Genomic DNA, 20,853 nt, shown 5'->3' with positions numbered 1-20,853 from the left:
TCTCAAGCAAATCCCGGGACGTCATTCTCCCCTTGTACTTGGCCTTAGTGAGGCTGCAGCTGGAGTACTGCGTCCAGTTTTGGGCTCCACAATTCAAAAAGGATGTGGAGAAGCTTGAGAGAGTCCAGAGAAGAGCCACGTGCATGATCAGAGGTCAGGGAAGCAGACCCTACGATGACAGGCTGAGAGCCCTGGGGCTCTTTAGCCTGGAAAAGCGCAGGCTCAGGGGTGATCTGATGGCCACCTATAAGTTTATCAGGGGTGACCAACAGTATCTGGGGAAACGTTTGTTCACCAGAGCGCCCCAAGGGATGACGACTAGGTCGAATGGTCATAAACTACTACAAGACCGTTTCAGGCTGGACATAAGGAAGAATTTCTTTACTGTCCGAGCCCCCAAGGTCTGGAACAGCCTGCTACCGGAGGTGGTTCAAGCGCCCACATTGAACACCTTCAAGAGCAAACTGGATGCTCATCTTGCTGGGATCCTATGAACCCGGCTGACTTCCTGCCATTTGGGCAGGGGGCTGGACTTGATGATCTTCCAAGGTCCCTTCCAGCCCTAATGTCTATGAAATCTATTAAATCAATAATCAATGCTGGGGGTTTTTTTAATTTTAAGTTATTTTCATAGATTCCCATCTAATCTTTCTCCTTTTTGGCAAGGGCTTGTCAGTTTGAAGAACAGTTTTTTTAGTGAACAGTAAATGGTGCACGAAGATACTAAATTTTACATTAACGAACAGGTGGCTAGACAAATGCCTAATGAGTTGATCAAAACACTGAACCTGAACCAATATTCACCTACAGGGTTTTGGTAGAATTCGATATAGGAGTACCATGCTTTTGCCTTTTCCTCTCCTTTTTCCTTATTGCATTATAATGGTTCCACATATTAAGTCTTCTCAGAATTCCAACTAAAGGAATCAATCCCTAGGCAAAGTGGGTTTCGTCAGGGGAGTTTCTTTCATTTTGTTTTTTGTTTTGTTTTTCCCCAAGAGTCTCTTTCATCTTATCAAAGCTTTTTGGATGTGCAATCCTGAACATATATCTCTTTTCAGTGCTATATGTTACTGAAATACCTTAATACCACAGTGCCACTTTCACATACTGCTGAATTCAGAAATATATTCCTATATAAACAAAAAGTATTTTGGGGGGGGGTTATCCTCATCTTGTAGCTTTTTTGGCATCAGTCACCAACTCCTCTAGCTTATTTGCTTCATAGGACTTAAATATTCTAAAAAATGAATTTTCTAACCTAAGGCTCATGCAAATGTTTATATTTGTTGTGTGATTTTTAGAGCAGTGATGATGTAATTCAGAGTCTCCAGGGCCACTTGTCACCAGTGACATGTTTTATACTAGATTTGTTTATAGATGATTTTTTTTTTAATATTGACATTAAAGAAATACATATGAGGTTGCAAATGAGGCACTCACAAGCTATGTAATCTGGAATGCCAGAACTAAAGCATTTAATTTTGTAATTATGCTGTTGTATAAAAAAGGAACGGATTAAGAGTGGCTTCAAGGACTGGTATATATAGAAATTAAATGGGTGTGACAGGTGAACCAGGGAAGCACAAAACCAGGTCAACAAGGCAGGCCTAGGGAAAAAAGAAGTGAAGAGGCTCTTTAGTGGGGAAGGGAAATGGAAGAAGGCTGGAAAATCAAGCTTGCTGATAGCTAAGAAGTGGTTGAGGAGATGTCTTTAACTCGCCCCCCAAACACGCTCTTTCAGTTCAAGCCACTCCAGGAGGTACAGCAGTTGCTAGTGTATATGACAAAATGATTTGTGCTGCTTCTGCTGTAAAAAACAACATCCCTGTGAATAGGTTTAGTATCTTGGCAGAATTGGCCACATGAATATTTCAGCAAACAGTACAACTCGGTAGGCTGTCAATGGGAAATGCTGCTTTTACTAAAATAAAGGGTGAAACACTATAAGCATATTTCATTCCAGTACGGATGGAACTTGTGGGTTTTTTTTAAACTCAGGGCAATTTATTTGTCTTTGGGGTGGAGGTAGGGGAACATCCTCACAGCTGTGTGGGATTTTATAGGGGGGCTCCCTCTGCCTCCCTCCCTTCAGACTGTTCTAATATCTTTGTTTTCTTACTTTTTAATCCTAGGTTTCTGTGCTGGAGAGGCAGATATTTGATTTCCTTGGTTATCAGTGGGCACCAATCCTGGCAAATTTTGTGCACATTATTATAGTCATACTTGGCTTATTTGGAACCATCCAGTATAGACCCCGCTACATAACAGGAGTGAGTATCATTTGTATTTTCTTTGCAGAGCAGGATAGAGATGGGAATGCAAATGGTATGATAAAAATGGGAAATTAGTCTACCCTTTTTCTTGGGAATTAAATATACATTTCACCCTTGTTTAACTTGCATTTGTCTTTATTTTACAACCTGTTGCTACACTGTTATGTGACACCTGCCATGATTAAAGCTGCTGAAAGTGACAGCAGCTGAAAATCAATATAATGACAAAATATGAAAATATTCATAGGGCGTGAAGCTTAATTAGAAGAGTTTGTAAAGAAGCATGGGATCCTTGAAGGAGAGACATACAGCAACTAAAAATATTGTACCTCCACCCAGCCTAAACATGCTGGACTGTACTTATTCATCTATTATTAAAGTTGTTAATTATGTGGTGTTAACTGATGTTTACAATACCAAAAATATGCCTACCCATTATGAATAAGTCTGTCTCTTCCTCCAAGGAGATTAAAAATAGGATGACACCTGGGCATTACAGAACAAGAAGTTATTCTGTTGAATGAGTCTTGATCACATCTTTTTATCACATCTGTCTTTTCTTTGACCTGCCTGAATACCTAGGGAATGGCCTTCTGAGGTCCCTTCCAACCCTAATTTTCTATGATTCTAGGCTCTGCTGTGCACTCTAACAATACAAAAAAAGAAAAATCTTACATTTTACTCAGACACTGCTTTTTTTTTTTTTTAAAAAAAAGCAAAATCATCCTCAGAAATTGTTAACTCAACATCATAATGGAGATTTTCCACAGACCTGAAGATAATAAATAACTAAATTGCTGTTTCATTATCAAGAGATTTGGAGACATCATACATATGTTGTTTGTAATGATTCAAGTTGGACTCTGGTGTTTTGTCATAAATTTGCATTGGGTTAATGTATTGTTATGCTGCCCTTTGATAAGCCCCAGAATAAGTCTGTGGCTCCCCAAAAGACATTCTCTATATCCAGGTCTGCAGGGCTCACAGCCACAACTTCCACGCTGCTCTCTCTCTAATAGTCATACAGATAACCTGTCTGAAAACATATGAAGCCATCTCATACCCCTGAGCTGTAGTTCTGTCAAATGATCATAAAAGTAATGTATACATGTATGTTAATGTATAAATGTATTTTTCATATATGGAGAAAAAGTGGATGGACATACAATATGTGTGTATACTCACACAGAATTACATTATGTAGAATATACATTATTGACAACTCTTACAGTTTTATTTAAATTCTTGTGATATATGGAATTTTCCTGCAAGTCGCATATCCAGCTTGAAGCTTCTTTTTGGTTTTTTTTTTTAATTTTTTTTGGTAAAAATTCAGTTTCTGATTTTTATGTTTGAGGCGGGACACACCTCAAAAATGACAGAAATACATCCTAAGTGCAAGCTAAGGAAACATCAGGCAACTAAAATTAATCCAATATTTATTATTTTGAAACTAAATAACTTTTGAAATGAACCCTATTTAAAAATAAATACACATTTTGCATGCTTGACAATATTAGAACTGGTCAAATGAGATTTAAATGTTTTTAAATAAATTCCTTTGGGGAAGAGGCTGCTTGTTTAATATATATAAAATATATTTTAATGAAAAAAGACAGGAAACAAACTATTTTTAAGACATAGCCCTCTTCAATAGGACCAGACAAACTGTTTTGCAGGAATGAGAAATACATCTTACATCATGATGGACTGTAGGAGACAAGGATTTTTTAGAATGATTTTTTTTATTATTATTATTGGACTATGTAGTTGGGATAAAGTTAGACAAATTTTCCAATGCAAGACATTTTTGTCATGGCTCTGATCATGGAAACCTAGGTACGGCATAGTGGAAAAATAGAGGGGAGGGACTGAAAGAAGTTCTCAGGGATAGCAGACATACCATTCATAAAAGAAAAAAGATGATAACTACACCTATCAAAAGGAACAGGGTTATTCTCACTTTTCTTCTCCTCCTTGCGTGGAAAGAATTCAGGAATTGCATAAAATATAATTGCCACAAACCTGGTATTGGTGTTTAGTCCCTGGTTCTTAATGTCCAGCCATCTTATAGATTTTTGTTTCCAAGTTTTCCTTTTAAAGGTGTTAAGTAGATTTTCCTGGAGTATGAGGTCAGGGAGGGTTGTTCTGTGAGAAATATGCTCCTAATGGTGTGTATATATCTCCGTCCTTTATGTTTTGTTCTGTGGGTTTATCCTGGTGCATAGTTGCTGGTCCTGTTTAGTTTTACCCACAGAGTTGCCATCAGGGCACTTGGTGCATTGGATCAGGTATATCACATTTTGGGAAAGATGTGTAGGAAGCATGGCTTCTGAATTGTTGTTGTTGTTGGGGCGTGTTGTGTTGTGTGTGGGGTGGTGGGGGGGGGGGGGGGGGGGGGGCGTGCTCATGGTAGATTGATAGATACCACCTTAACTTCTTGCCTCCGGCATAATTTCTGGACCATCACAGCTACAACATCACACTTACACAAACCTATCAGAATGAATTAGAATTTTAAACTTATAAGTAGTCTTTAGTCTATTTCCCATGAACAGCTTGAAGTCCTCAGTTTGTGCCATTTATACGAATCCATCCTTTTCATATTTTCATATGCCTTCACCAGTTAGTCCAAAGAAGTGTTGCAATCCATCTTCTGTTCATCTTCTAGCTGGATTGGACTCCTAATATAGAGTTGTTTTGTGGATATTTTTCATCTCTTTCAGAAGGAATCTGAAGCTGCTACCTCTCCACTTGTAGAGGAGGTGGATAGAGAGCAGCTTTATCCCAATGGACAGTTAATGAAAGAAACCTTTCCTCTGTTACTGCAGAGGCTGTGTAATAAACGTGTGCATTTTAGCCAGTAGCTAATTATAAGGGATATCCCAGCTACCCCAGTTGCTAGGTGACCATGAAATGAAGCTTCACTTGCCCTCCATTTAGTCAGTCAACTTTAATGTGCAGCGAGTGTTTCAATTCTGCTGTTTCAGTCTTTTTGGAGTATATCTGACACTGGGGGGCAATGGATTCTTGCCTTTCATGGCTATAGTGGATTTATACCATGTGTTTTACTATCAAAGCTGGATTTTGGAGGAAAGTGAGTATTTGAAACGAGGAAATGAGCAACCAGGAAAAGAGGATGGGGGGGGGGGAGCGGTAGCATGAAAAACTGTGGGCCTTGTTGCATGGTAATTTTAGGCAGCTTCTGGATCTGTTACCCTGGATTGGCTGCATGTTAACATCTTTAAGTTGTCTAAAGCACTCGTTATTTGGCTTAAAGGTATGGCACTCCATGGCAGGATTACCTCTAAGCTGGATAACCTTGCTTCTATTCCATTAAGATGTGGCCACTCCACATAGCTGTTCCACCCCAATTGAAGTCTTCCAGTATCCCAGGATGCAGTGGCCCTTCCAGAGTCAGGATGAGTAGGGATGCCAGGGGCGCAGTGGGGCTGGCCATATCTGCTTGCTGCAGCCCTGGAGTGTCCGGCACACGTAGTGCCTCCCACTGCTGCTGCTGCCGTAGTGCCTCCCACTCCTGCAGAGCAGAGCAAGCATCACAGCCCTGGATCACCCGGTGGCTGTAGTAATTCTTATTGTCTGGACTGCCTCACTGTTACCACTGGGCAGAGCGAGTGGCAGATCAGGTAGCAGCAGGAGGCACTGTGACCACCAGGCACTCAGGGACTGCAGTGCTTGCTCTGCCCATTGGAAACAGTGAGCTGTTCCTGCCTCTAGCTCCTAGTTCTGCCCCTGTTCACCCAAGCCTCTAGTGGCAAGTCATAGCTGTACAGGCAAATGACAGGCAGAAATGGTTTTTCACCTTAAGGTGTGACTGCTCCACTAAGCCAAGCAATATGAAGTGAATTAACATTTGTGTAGCTTACAGCATAAGGGGTAACAAGGCCCTAAAACAGCAGTCCCAGAACACTGCAATAATATTATTTTCATTATTTCAGGGGTTGGATCTTCAGGTAGATTCTGGAGGGTGGAGGGAAGAAAACTAGTGTACCTGCAAGTTTTTGCCTACTATCAGCTCCTTTGAATGGAACCTGCAGGATCCTTAATCCTCCTCAACCATATTAGTATCTGCAGTATTGCTTTCTTCTGTAGCACTCTCTAATAAATTTTATTTTTATAGAGCATTCTTCATAAAGGATATCTCAAAATGTTTTCCAGAGACAGTGAATCACAGGTTAAAAAGAACAGAAAGGTTTTAAGGTCAGAGTTAAAGAAATGATTCAGTGGCTCAGGGAGTAGGGAAAATGAGTTTCAAACAAATACAACACCACAAATAAATGCATGACCTTGAAGAGTTGCAAGAAGCAGAGTGGGTATAGGGAGGCCAAAAATTGCAAAAGGGGGGAAACAACACATAACTATAGTGACAGAACTCTAGCAATATTTTCACTGGAATAGGAGATAGTGGTCGATTCAGAGAATGGGTAACGGTAATGATAGTATTTTAGGGGAAAGTATGTTATGGCATCCAAACTGAGAAAATGGGATTTAGGCAGATTTTAAAAGATTTGAATGAAATGATTAACAGCTATCAATGGAGATGACAAATGCAAATGTTCTAGTCTTTACCTACCAAGGAGCCTGGGTGGATGCAAAGCTGCTGCTACTACACCTTTTACCCTGGTATGGGCTTTGCATGGAGACTCAGTTTCTCCCACATGTCAGTGTGCTGATAAAAAAGCTGATCCAGGATTTTGTAAAGCTGGTTGCAGGAGCAGTAACCAGTACTATAGGCTAGCAGCATCCAGTGCTACTGCACCTCTATTTCCATTTGTTTCCCACCCCCTCTACTGAGGAAGACAGAGCACACTATGGGAGCAGCAGCAGGGGGCCTTTTTTAGAAAGGTAGAAATATTCCCTTTCCCCTCCATCCTCAGCAACACATTCCTTTCCCTCTCAATCCCTCCCTTCCTCCCCAACCCATCACTGCTGCTACTGTTGTTCCCAGGTGACCCAAATGTGAATGGGGGTTAGCTCTAGAGCTGTTTCTGTCTTGCTCCAGGTGGCCTGCACCTAGAGTGAGGCTCAGCCAGAGACAGCAGTGGCAGTAGGAGGGTTCCCTTCCCCTGTGCCTGCTCCCAGGCTGGCAGGGGACACTTGGGGAGAGATGGTGACCTGGAACCTGACTGCTGCTGGCGCTGTACCCAAATGAGCCCAGGTCCCTGCAGAACCCAGCTGGAGCAGGCGGGAGTAGTTCTGGACCCTCACCCCAGCCCTGCCCTGGGGCATCAGGGGACAGCAGCAGCAGTGGGGGGAGGAAGAGGGGGGAGAGGACTGGAACAGTGGTGCTGCTGAACATGAAGAAGGGAGAGAAGACATTCTTACCTGCTTTGGGGACTGATGTGCAGTTGATCCAAAGAAGAAATTCTTACCTGCTTTGGGGACTGATGTGCAGTTGATCCAAAGACATTGTTGACTTGAAAAGGAATGTGTCTATGCCACTTCACCTGCTCTGGATCTGCCCCTGTACTGATATGTACATGTACAATCCCCTTTCTACAGTTTGTCTGAAAAGCAAGGAGGAAGAAAAAGCCAATGAATGCATACGTTGGGTTTTTTTCTGCTTCTCATTCTGACTGAAGAATGACTCAGCAACTGCATTTATCCATTTTAACTTTACAAGGTGCACAGTCATACACTTAGGGACAAATAACATGGTTCTTGATTAAGAGAGAGAAGTGCATAAACTGCAGACAACTGAGGAAAAGAGAGACCTGAGTGTATTTGCTGATTGTAGGATGACCATGAACAGCTAGTTAGATGCAATCCTTTCCCTCTCAATCCCTCCCTTCCTCCCCAACCCATCACTGCTGCTACTGTTGTTCCCAGGTGACCCAAATGTGAATGGGGGTTAGCTCTAGAGCTGTTTCTGTCTTGCTCCAGGTGGCCTGCACCTAGAGTGAGGCTCAGCCAGAGACAGCAGTGGCAGTAGGAGGGTTCCCTTCCCCTGTGCCTGCTCCCAGGCTGGCAGGGGACACTTGGGGAGAGATGGTGACCTGGAACCTGACTGCTGCTGGCGCTGTACCCAAATGAGCCCAGGTCCCTGCAGAACCCAGCTGGAGCAGGCGGGAGTAGTTCTGGACCCTCACCCCAGCCCTGCCCTGGGGCATCAGGGGACAGCAGCAGCAGTGGGGGGAGGAAGAGGGGGGAGAGGACTGGAACAGTGGTGCTGCTGAACATGAAGAAGGGAGAGAAGACATTCTTACCTGCTTTGGGGACTGATGTGCAGTTGATCCAAAGAAGAAATTCTTACCTGCTTTGGGGACTGATGTGCAGTTGATCCAAAGACATTGTTGACTTGAAAAGGAATGTGTCTATGCCACTTCACCTGCTCTGGATCTGCCCCTGTACTGATATGTACATGTACAATCCCCTTTCTACAGTTTGTCTGAAAAGCAAGGAGGAAGAAAAAGCCAATGAATGCATACGTTGGGTTTTTTTCTGCTTCTCATTCTGACTGAAGAATGACTCAGCAACTGCATTTATCCATTTTAACTTTACAAGGTGCACAGTCATACACTTAGGGACAAATAACATGGTTCTTGATTAAGAGAGAGAAGTGCATAAACTGCAGACAACTGAGGAAAAGAGAGACCTGAGTGTATTTGCTGATTGTAGGATGACCATGAACAGCTAGTTAGATGCAATTGTGAGAGAGGCTGTCTTGTTCAATATTCCCTAAAAATGTATTATACTTGGTTGGAGCAGGGAAGTCTAGCACCATTGTATAAGGCATTGTTAAGGCCCCATTTAAAATACTGTTCAAAGCGCTGATCAGCAATGTTCAAAGATAAATTTAAACCAGAGCTGTGCAACTAGATGGCTATAAACTGGTTACGAACAAATTTAAATAGCGAACAGAGGTGCCAAGTACATGGAGGCCCAGCAGCCCTGGTCCCCCTTGGGAAGAGGGCTGTCTCCTGAAATACATAAAACTTTCTACATGTACATCATCTGAGCTCCCCCTCCTCCCCAATCAAAAATAAAAGTTGATGCCTATGATAACAAATCAAAAGACTTGTAACTAGCAGAGAAGTAAGTTTGGAATTGCCTTCCAGACAAAGAATTGGAATCGCTTTATGATCAAACTCAATAAGTGTATTGTACGGATAATATGATAGAATAGGGAGTCCTTGGTTTAATAATTAATGCCCGAGACGTTGAATCAAGTATTTACAATTCCCAAGTTGGGATACAGAGGTCTCTTGCAGTGTGGTGGATGTCTGGGAATTTCTATAAAAGCCAGGAAGGAACGTTTCTGACTCTTGGAGGTTTGGGGGAATGGTATTTTGCCGTCTTCTGACAGTGATCACAGCTAAGGCTAGGGTTTTTGACTAGGGGGCTGAGGTAATCCTGCTGGCTCTATATAAAAGTCTGAAGTCTTTTTTGCTAAAGTCTTGTTCCTCTGGTCAGGAAGGACCAGAGGAACAAGATTGGGGTGGGGATCAAATTTGGAGGGGAAGGAAGAATTTTTTTACCTGAAGTACAATAGGCAAGGACTACAGTCCTTTTTCTAGGATCCTCTGACCATGTACTAATTGATTGATAGATTTTTATTTTTTTTTTGTCATTTTAATGGTAGGGAACTGACAGTGGTGTAGTACTTAGCGAGGTTTAGGATGTTCCTGATGTTCTTGCTCTTCTGCCTTATTATCTTGTTTTGATGTAGTGAATTTAGGGGATCCTTAAGTAAGCAGTTTCTTATGAGTGGAGGGGATTGGACTTGATGGACCAGGAAACTCCCTGTAGTCCTATGTTCTCTCTTTTATAAGAGCTGTGTCCAAGGGGGAGATGTAGGGGGGAAGGTGCATACATTTGCACTAGGTGTGCTATTTTTGTCTCCTGACAGAGATGACACACTTGTGGAAGACCCACAACCTGTAGACTTTAAGAACCAGAAAGCAAAGTACAAATTTATGTTGGTCTACTCCCCTGGGGTGAAAGTAGAAGGAACATAAAATGGAGTGATGTTGAGATCAGTTTTGGAATATGATATGTGAAGAGAATATTTCAAAGAGAGACTTGGCAGCATAAGTTTTGCCCCAGATCAGATATCAGGAAGTTCTACTTTTTCTTCAGCACTTTTAGTCCTTTTGGTATTACCTCTTAAAACGTTTGGAAACAATTCTAGAAATTCTAGATGTAGGTCTAACAATGAAGACCAGATTAAAGGAAAATGCTGGCAATATGCAAGAATTCTAGAGGTGCATTTTTTCCTTATGGAAAGAGAGAACGGTAGGGAAAAAAGACATTTGGAAACGAGGAGTACAATTTTTGGCCTTTTATGTAAGAGAGAGAAGACAAAAGAACTTTTTGCTCAGGAGAAGAATTACGCTTTTTTTCTAAAACTTAGTGATAGGGAATTATAGTAAAACTAAAGGCTATTTCTTTAATTAATGCTTACTAAATGTTAAATTTTAAAAACTAACACAGATTGTGTGAAGTCATGGGCAAGATAACAAAAATGTTATTTATGACACTCCTATGCTTTAATATGTTTTATAAAATCTCCATGTTGGCAATTAACAATAAGAAATATAATTATATTAAACATTAATGGGCACTCATACGGTCTCTGAAATACATTTATAAACAACATATATACCAGAGAGAAAGAACAAAGATCTCTATTTAATGCAAAGTACACTTGCATACAGGAAAACTTTTTTTTTTTTCTAAATCTTGTACAGGATAGTGCATGGCTGTAGTAACTCTTGCAGAACAGGACAGATTATCACTGGTACATTACTTAACATGTAATTGCTAATATATGTAAAAAAGAGGAGACAGCAATTACCTTATGTCTGTGTTCCTTGCAGCATCATCAGTCTGCCAAAACCTTAGGTCTTAAAGAGTATAGCTGCACTAACCCATGCCTTTTTTTAATACAAGGATTTGTCAAGGCCTCTGTGCCTCTGGGGGTCCCATTCAATGCCATATAGTAAACTTTATTCCCAAAGTTTACAGCATTGCAGGAAGTATTTCAATAATATAATGAGCTACACCTCACAACTTGGCATCCACTACATAGTCAAAAATTTTAAAATGACACTTGCAGCTGCCATCTATATATAAATGTATATATCAGGGTGTTATCAAATAGCCCCACCACACTTCAGCCATTCCACAAAAATGGTTACATGTTAAACAAGAACAAAGAGGAAACATAAATAGTTCTGGAATATCAATAATTCCATTTCTGTTTTGCTGAAAAAAAAGTTCAGTGGTTTTCCCCCAAGGAATCTTGTAGGAGAGGATAACACAAGGGATTTCCAGTCCTTTCCCCAAAAATATAATTATTTATGGCAGAGGTAGGCAATCTCTTCCAGCTGGGGGACCACATGATCCATGCTGGGTCAGAGGTATGTGGACAGGCCATAGGGGAAGCCACATGTTGGCAAGGGAAGAGCAACCACGCAAGTGTTCCCTGCCACCAAATGCCACTGTAGCCCCATGTCTGCAGGCTGCAGGTTGCATACCATAACTTATGGTATGAGAGAGAGCTGCTTATTCTCTACAATTTCTAGTAACACGACATTGCAGGGTGCGTAAGCCCTGCAATCTCCATCCCTGGAAATTTTCACGCGCAGGTTAGGCAGACACTTCACTGAGGTCAGGGATGATTGTGCCTTGAGCACAGGTCTGGACTAGATGACCTCATGATGTGACTTCCAGTCCTACTTTCCTGTGAGCCTCTGATTCAAGTTTCTTGTTTTTAATTATTTGCTATGAATAATAATGTGTAGAAATGTTTTCTCTGTAGTTTACACATGATATTTTTTTCATAAGTATTTTTAGCCTCAATTAGAAACATATATAACAGTGATTTTTTTTTTTTTGTTTTGTTTCTTCAGTAGATGACCAGGACTCTTGAATTCAAGTGTTCTTGAAATTCTGAGTGTTTGGATTTGTGTTTATAGGAAACATTTTGCAGTATTCACACAGCTCTTGCCATAACATTTCTAGTATCTATCAACTTTAGTCAGATGGAAAATATACTGAGTCTAGTCTTTGGATTTATATTTTAATACTTAATATTCAAATAGAAACCAAAACGTTTAAATAAACATTAGATAAAATAATGGTATTGGTATTGGATAAAAAGTTAAACATTGTCAAGATTGAAAAGCAAAAACAGGAGAACAGCAATGCCTACAATACAAGAAAATTTTGCCAAAATAGTGTTTTCATAAACTTGATAGAATGTCAATAGTACACTAAATGAGGAGGACCAGTTAGGAAGCAACGGTTTAATTACAAGACTTCATAGATTCCACTGTAAGCTAAAGTCTTCAATGCAGAACCATGAATTAGCATTTGTATCCACACAGATTTTGTCATGAGAGTAAAAAGATTCTAGTAGATATATACTATTTACCACCTAATCAGAAATATGACACTGAGTATATAACGCTGAGCAAGATCCAAGGAAACAAAATCTTACCAAGGTTTATCATGGTAACTTCTTCTGGATCCACATGGGATCAGTCACGGGAAAATGGGCTTAAACTGCATCAAGGGAAATTTTAGGTCAGTCATTTAAAAAAAAAAAAACATTTTCCAACTGGAAGGCAATTAAGTACTGGACTAGGTAGTGGAATCTCTATCTTAAAACATTTATAAGTGCAGGTTAGATAAATGTACTATATTTACCTGAATTGCTGGTTTTGAATTGAAGATGGTGGCCGAACAATTAGATTCTACACATTCTATACATTTTCTAACAAAGTTATAAATTATCTATGTATAGAACCTAATTTTTGGAAGGTTATCCTAAATTCATCCCCCACCATGGCTGAACGGAGGCAGGCAGTAGAGGGGCAGAAGGTGGTGGGGTGGAGAGCAGGTGGTATGAGAATCAAGTGGCCTGACCCCTGCCCTTGACTCCCTACATCATGCCCCCACAACTGCATACACCTACTAGGCCTTCCCTCTGCCCCTTTCTGCAGTCTCTGCCCCCTATGCCCCACCATCTTTGACTACCCTACCTCTGCCACCACCACCCCCATTTATCCTCTGGCGCCAGACTCAGTTTTCCCCCACTCCAGCCCAGAGCACTTGGTCACTCCAGCCCTTACCCAGCCATGCACTGGTAGTTGGAATGATGGCAGCCACCTCCCTTTCCCTTTTTCTCCTCCTTCCTGCCCCTCGCCCCCCGCCTTTTACATGAATCAAAGGTAAGGGGCTTTCCCCCATATTAGATAGGGGTATGGGGGGCATTATTTAGATAACCTTGTGGTTTGACTACTGGTAAAAGAGATGGAAACAGGTCTACACCCTGGCCTTTTATTTGCTTGTTCTTCAAAGCACAAAAACACATTTATCCCAAAGTCTGTCTGGCTACCTGTGACAGCACAATATAGATTCCCCCCAACCAAGGAGACTCAAAAGGTGCAAGGAGGGTGGCATGCAGATTGGTAGTAGTTCTTTTTGAATTGCTGAGTTCTCCAAATTTCCCTCCAGTCTATAATCCATATTTATAAATGACCTCAGATTTTTTTTAAATTTTTTTGTTTCACTGAAACTTTTGGCACTGGGCAGAACCAGATCTCTTAGTCATTGAAAAGTAGAGCTGGAAGGGACCCCCAGAGGTTATCTAGTACAACCCCCTGCCTGAGGCAGGATCTTCCCTATCAAAACCATCCCATACAACCATAATCTAAACTCTACACAAGACTGCCCTTAACCCTGACACAAAATAGACATGATACCTTAACCAGCCACAGCTAAAGCAGAGGAATCACAGCAGCCCATACACTGCTTCTATACAATGCCAGTATACACTCAAGAGGTACTGGAGAGAGGGCTACACCCCACACTACAGAGGAAGGCAAAAACCCACACAGTCCATACCAGTCTGACCGTGGGGTAAAATTGCTTCCTGATGCCAAATATGGCAGTCAGTCTGACAGTGAGTTGGAGGCTCCTCTAGCCAGGAACCTCCAGCTTTGCTCCTGGCAGGAGAATCAGCACACCCTAGTTGGAAGTCCCCAGACTTAGCTGTGGCCAACACCCAATGCCCCTAGAGAGGCTTAAAAACACCCTGACATGTATATCAGAAAAAGGGGGAGGGGAGTGGGGGCAGCAACCAGCAGAGTCCAGAAGCATGGAAAATGCCCATGGTGGGCAATAGGCATAGCTGCACCTAAATCATCCCCAATCAGTGATTGTCCAGTTTCTTCTTGAACACCTCCAGTGATGGAGAGTCCACAACTTCCATAGGCAGTCTATTCCACTGCCTCACTATTCTCACAGTGAAGACATTTTTTGGATATACAGTCTAAACGTACTTTGCTGCAACTTCAAGCCATTGGTCCACATCCTACTCCTCTGCAGCAAGAGATAAAAGGTGCTTTCCTCTTTATGGTAGTAGTTCTTCAGGTATCTGAAGACTCATATCATGTCCCCTCTTAAGAACCATTGCCACAAGCTGAACATGTCTAGCTCCTTCAGCCTCTCCTCATATGCCCTTTATCATTTTTGTTGCCCACTTCTGGAGTCTCTCTAACTTCTCCCTGTCCTTCTTAAAATGTGGTGCTCTGAACTATACACAGTACTACCAGTGAGGCCTAACCTCATTCCCAACCAAATTCCCCCTAGCTTGTTAATAAGGAGCCATAACTTCCTTGGTCCTTCTTTCCTGGCCAGCATACTTATAGAATCTCTTTTCATTGTCCTTAACCTCCCTTGCTAAGCGTGGCTCATTCTTTATCTTTGTCTTCCTGATTTTGGCCCTGCAGATTCTTGATATTTCCTTTATCCTTCACTCTATCCTCCCATGACACCAGGCCTATAAGCTCCTTAAGTCAGATGAAATACGCCTTTTTGAAATGTAGCATCCTAATTTTACTGATCTTGTGCTTTCCCTGTCTCAGGATCTGGAATTCTATTACCTTTTCATCCTCCACCAGTTTTTCCCTGTTGATCAGAACATGATCCAAGATAAATGATCTCCTAGTTGTATCCTCCACTTTCTTTGAAAAGAAAGTTGTCCTCCACACAAGTTAGGAACCAGCATGACATCTTATGTTTGGGTGTATTGTTTGCCCAGCAGATGTCCAGAAAATGGAAGTCTCCTATCAGTATCATCCCATAGCTTTTTGGATAGATTTGTCACCTTCTTGAAAAGTACCTCATGTACCTTCTCCTCCTGATTAGGTAGCCTATAATAAATCCCCATCATTATATCAGTGCTGCATCTTTCACCTTTCATCTTCACCCAAATGCATTCTGCTGTTCTGTCTTCTATCTCCTGAACCAGGGAACAACTGTATGTGTTTCTGACACAAAAAGTAACATCACCACCTTTTCTCCCAGCCCTGTCCTTCCAAAACAGAGTGTAACCCTTGATGTTCATGTTCCAGTCATAAGAGCTGTCCCACTAGGTCTTGGTGATGCCAGTCAAAACATAGTTCTTTTCAAAGGGTTCAGCTTCCAGATCATCCTCTTTATTTCCCATACTTCTCACATTTGCATACATGCATTGAATGTATTTTGAATTTGGACCTTCTCACTTCCCTTCGGTGTCCGTTGTAGTCCTGTAGCTCTGTTCCTTTCCCAGAGTTGAGTTGCTTCTTTCATCTCTGGACTGTGTACTCTATTGCTGGAGGTTTTTGATCACTATCCCCCGTGGAACCTAGTTTAAAGCCCTCTTTACTAAATTGGCCAGATGATACCCGAAGCTGTTCTTTTCTGCTTGTAAGATGGGTCCCATCTCTTCATATCAGCCCTCCTTCCCAGAACATCTGCCCATTGTTGACTAAGCTGAAACCACATGGACACCACCATCTCAGCCACACATTCGCTTCCAGGATATGATGGACAATGCCTCGACCCCTGCCTTCTACAGGAAGGATCGGTGAGAACACCACTTGTGCTCCAAGTCCCTTAATCTTCCAAGAGCCTCATAGTCACCTCTGATCTAGTCAGCATCATTCCCAGCAGTATCATTGGTGCCTACATAAACAAGCAGGAAGGGGTAGTGGTCCAAATGATTGATGAGCTTTAGCAGACTCTCTGTGATGTCCTGAATTTGGGCTCCAGGCATGCAGATCACCTCTGAGGCCCTGAAATCTGAACAACAAGTTGGTGCCTCTGCCCCCTGCAGAAGGGAGTCACCGACCACCACCACTCTTCCCTTCCTTCTTGGTGCAATGGTGCTGCAGCCCTTATCCTTAGGGCCTCGCACTTCCTGCAGTCTAGACTGATGTCTCCTCTACCTCATGACTACAGATGTCCTCTCCTCTGCTTGTTCCTCAGCAGATCCACCACAGAGCGCTTGAAAACAGTTGCTAACTCCAATCCATTCCTCTTCAATTTGGGGAGCACTTTTTTATTTGAGTAGTCATATGTTGCCACTTCTCCCCATTGCCTTTTGGCTCCTGTACCAGCTTCTCATAACTCTTGTCCAAGGAATCTTCCTGGTCCCAGATGCAACCCAGCATAAATAACTGCGCTTCTAATCTGTGTATCTTCTCCTCCAGAGAAGACACCACGTACACTTGGTACAGATGAAGTGCTCCTGATCCTCTGGGAGGCACATGAACATGGCACATCCCACTCAGGTTGCAACAGCTCAGCCAGATTCCATTTGTGCCTCCTTTGCTTCCTGCAGCACACCTATGCTGTAAAGCTTTAAAAAAAAAAGAAGAGGGGAAGAAAAGAAATGCCACAAGCACCTGCACATGCCAAGCACCCACAAAAGGGCCCTTGCCTGCACTCCTACCCACACACACAGTCTGCTCCCTGATCCCTGGTTCTCTCATATGGAAAATTCCCTAAGAAAATGCCTTCTCTGTTTGCTGCCCTCTATTCCCTGCTCCTGTGGTTCACTAGGGGCTCCCTTTTTATAAGGCTGCCTAGCTTAGCTCCATCCCTCAGTTACCTAAACCGGGTGTACCCAGAGCAAGTCATGTGTGTTTAGGAATTAGTTAATGTATGGTCTTCCCTTATAATATCTCCCTTCAGGCCTTGTGGTTTGTTTAATTGCATGCCATTACTAGGTTAGTTAGGCATGTTGCTTGTTTCCTTTACTTTCCTGACCAAGCTAGTTGTCCTGTCTGCAAAAGTTCATGCTACAGTCGGTCAGATAGAGGCTTCAGGGCTTTAGGCATAGCCATACTTCTGCACCTTGGCCTAGGATGCTTGAAATTAGCCAAGGCTGGCAAGAGGGCAAACCTCATGTTGGATTCAAGTAAATGCAGTAAGCCTGCAGTGGTTTCAACAGAGGTGATCCTGCCTCAAGCAGAGGATTGAAACAGATGATCTTGTGAGGCCTTCAAGCTCCAGTTTTCTGATTCTAACTTAACATTTGATCAATCTATATGCAGGTAAGGTCAGGGTGAGAAGTTTAGAAAGATAATTCTCAGTATCTTAACTTTGTTCTTGAAACAGATCAAGATCCAACCTATGCAGAAATTGCTTTGAACTTACTTCAAAATTACATGTTTGGATTAAAAAAAGTAAATGTACCTGAGCTACTAATGGTGAACACAGTATAACTGACTTGAATATCTGATAAGACTAACATTGATGCTAATCTTCAGATGGGAATGGAAGGAGAAGAGGGATAGAAAAAATGAAGTATAAGCTTAAGACAATTTAACTATAGCATGGGAGCCCAGGAAGGTATTCATCTCCCTAAACAGAAAATAACAAAAAGCGAAAGAGAAGCAGCATGATAATATGGTATGGCACTAAAGCTTACTTGACTCAGACACATCTTCTGGAAATTTAAAACAATTAAAGTAAACAAAAAGGTGCACAAACTGTGACAATTAAAGTAATTAGGGGGTGAAGTAGAAATGGGAAGAGTTAATGGGATAATTATGTGAAAGTGCCCCAATGCTTGTATATTAAAATTAAATAAATAAAAGATGGTGAGAGTCTTGGTAAACTTGTGGGAGGAAGATGATGATTTATGGAATGCTGCAGTACCAAATCATAACCTAAGAAAGGTTTTCAACCTCAGAAGAACAGCTTCAATCCTGAATTAATTTGGAGTTTTCATTCATGGTTTCAGTTTCATTATGCTAGGTAAATTGATACTAAATGAAGTACTGGTCTTTTATGGTATAGTAATTACTGCATTAGGGCACATTCACGAAATGCCTTCTGTGCCATGCATATCAACATGCACTCTTCTTGGCATCACTTCTGCTGTCTTCACAATCATTAGCATACTTTATGAAACAGAATTTCTATTGGGTAGTTTAGGTTGAGGAAGGCCTGTTGATTGCCCAGCTGTCACCTAGCTGAAGAGGTTCTTTGTTCTGGTCATCTTTGTATTAATCATTCCTTCACATCTCCTCACCATTTTCTGAAACATCTGCATGTTCAGCAATACCTGGTACAACAATGCATTATCACAGCTCTGGAGCTGAACAGTTTCTTGTCCAAATACTCACTGCTAATCTTCAACATTAATGTATGTGTCAAGATCTTATTTTCTGTCCTTTGACCAGTTGAGATATCATTAACAACATGCTCTGTGAGCTTCGTGGTGTTTGTTATCTCTATATTATAGATTATCTCGATGTCACTTTTGATAAATGATGTGAACAAGATGGTAGGTGCATGCCCTTTGAACTTTAAACAGTATTTGTTGAAAGAGAAATTTTATTTTACAGGACAGTTAAATTGGCACTAAAAAGCACATGCTTTAATACAGTACTTTGTAACAAAAATAGGATTTTAATATGCCACAGATAGAATTGTCCCTTTAAATATTTTCTGCCTCACTGGGCCCTGTTTTGATGAGATCACACACCCACGATCTTTCCCTTGATGCAAAGCTGTCTGGGTAAAGAGGGATTACTATTTATCTGCTCCCATGGCAGGGTCATATTTATACACAAAAGTATAAATATGACCCCTTCAAAGCATAAAACGATAGAATTAATCTAAGGGAAATTGCCACAAGTCTTTCCTCTACTTAATCAGAAGGTTGAACCTAATTGCTTAATAAAAATGTCAGGCACGGTCACTTCCCAAGAGATCACAAAATTCACAAAGCACCCAGAAAAGGTCTTTTATTTTGGATATTTTCACTCTTTTTAGGAAAACACCAGATTGGGATCATAAGGGGAAAAGAAATTTTTTGATCATGAGTTAGAGGCCAAAAAAAAAGGTCCCTCTACAATTTTAAGAAATTCTGGGTTTCTGTTCCCATAAATCCTTTCAAAGGTTACCCACACTCTCAAAAGTTCCTTGCCCCTAAGAACCAAATTTCCATCAGGGATTCATCTTATACAGTTGCCTCCAGTGATAAACTGCATGCATGGAGCCACCTTCTGGCAGGCAAGAATTGTAAAAATTTCACATGTCATTTGTCACTTGTTTGTTCAATGGATTTCCCAGCAGGGTCTTTGGGATACTGGATCTTGAAAACTTTCTTTGGATTCACTTGGAAACTTTGGTCATGGGAAATCTAGGATAAACATGTATAGATTCAAACCTTTTTTTTTTTTTTTTCCAACAGCACTTCTGTTTTGGAGTTTATTTTCATTGAGACTGAGGTGGATTTTCATACATTTTCTGAGAGTACTTTAACTTTCCACTACTGCAAATCCCTTTAAAGACAGTTAGTTCTTTTGCTTCACATAGACTTTTTTTTTAATAGTATTAGATTATGACAAATTATAATTTGCATCATCTAATGAAGTGCAACATTGATTCCTGGTAAATTTTATGCAGAACCTGTTCAGCAGTTTAAGCTTTCTGTTACTTTCACAGTTTAAACCTTTAATTAAGAGATTTGTAATAGGTTTAATTGGTGCAAAATTCAACTACATTCATCCTTTCTTAATGCTTTTATCTCATTTCAGTTAATAGTATTCAAATTTTTAAAAAGCCATTATGAATGTCTCTCCTTCATCCTCTTTACTAAAAAGTTAGATTGCTTTCCATGACATCTCTAGTGAGAAATACAGTTCAGTTTAGAACGGCTAATGATGTACAATGAATAAAAAATTGTATTCCAATTCAACCTAACAGCATCCCTGGAAAAATGCCAATATATGAAGGTCCTTCATGTTTTCCTTCTTTCTTCTGTAGAATAGATGCTCTCACAAGTCACAGGAATGACAAGCAGATTCTACTTGGGGGGCGGGGGGTAGGGGGTTATAGCAAGCAACCTTTTCTATTGTGTCTAATTGGCACACTGTAGTTGAAAGACTATAGAAAACATAGAGAATTAACAACCAGGCAAATGATGTGGTTCACAGATGATGGGCATGTCTATATGAGATGCTTAGTGTGCATTAGCCTAATTCTGCAGAGTAGCATGCCATGGCAAAAACCATGCTAAAAGCCTACTGTGCAGTGTTATTAGGCTAATGTTCAGTAGGCATCACTAAATAACTGTGCATCAGTGCTATTGCGCAGTAGCTTTTGTTACTGAGCATTAAGTTAGTCTTTCATTAAGAAAGTACTAAACAAAATGCACAGTATTTAAGGCACATTCATGAATGTGTAGACATACCCAATATGTAAGAGATCAGGATGAAGATTTGAAGCTTTTGGGAATACCTCCTATACTGTGACTAGAAGGCTTTAA

General features: G+C 41.1%; 1 protein-coding gene across 1 annotated transcript in view; it reads left to right on the top strand.

The window, feature by feature from the left end:
* The window catches only part of NKAIN2 (sodium/potassium transporting ATPase interacting 2), a 594,496-nt gene that overhangs the window by 61,043 nt on the left and 512,600 nt on the right, over window positions 1-20,853 (top strand). The window contains exon 2 of the mRNA XM_025208339.1: window positions 2,136-2,273. Coding sequence (XP_025064124.1) covers window positions 2,136-2,273 — 138 coding nt within the window. The remainder of the gene's footprint in view (window positions 1-2,135; window positions 2,274-20,853) is intronic.

Source organism: Alligator sinensis, unplaced genomic scaffold (genome assembly GCF_000455745.1).
Source record: "Alligator sinensis unplaced genomic scaffold, ASM45574v1 scaffold562_1, whole genome shotgun sequence".
In the NCBI taxonomy this organism is placed as follows: domain Eukaryota; kingdom Metazoa; phylum Chordata; order Crocodylia; family Alligatoridae; genus Alligator; species Alligator sinensis.
This window is presented reverse-complemented; position numbering and strand designations above follow the sequence as displayed.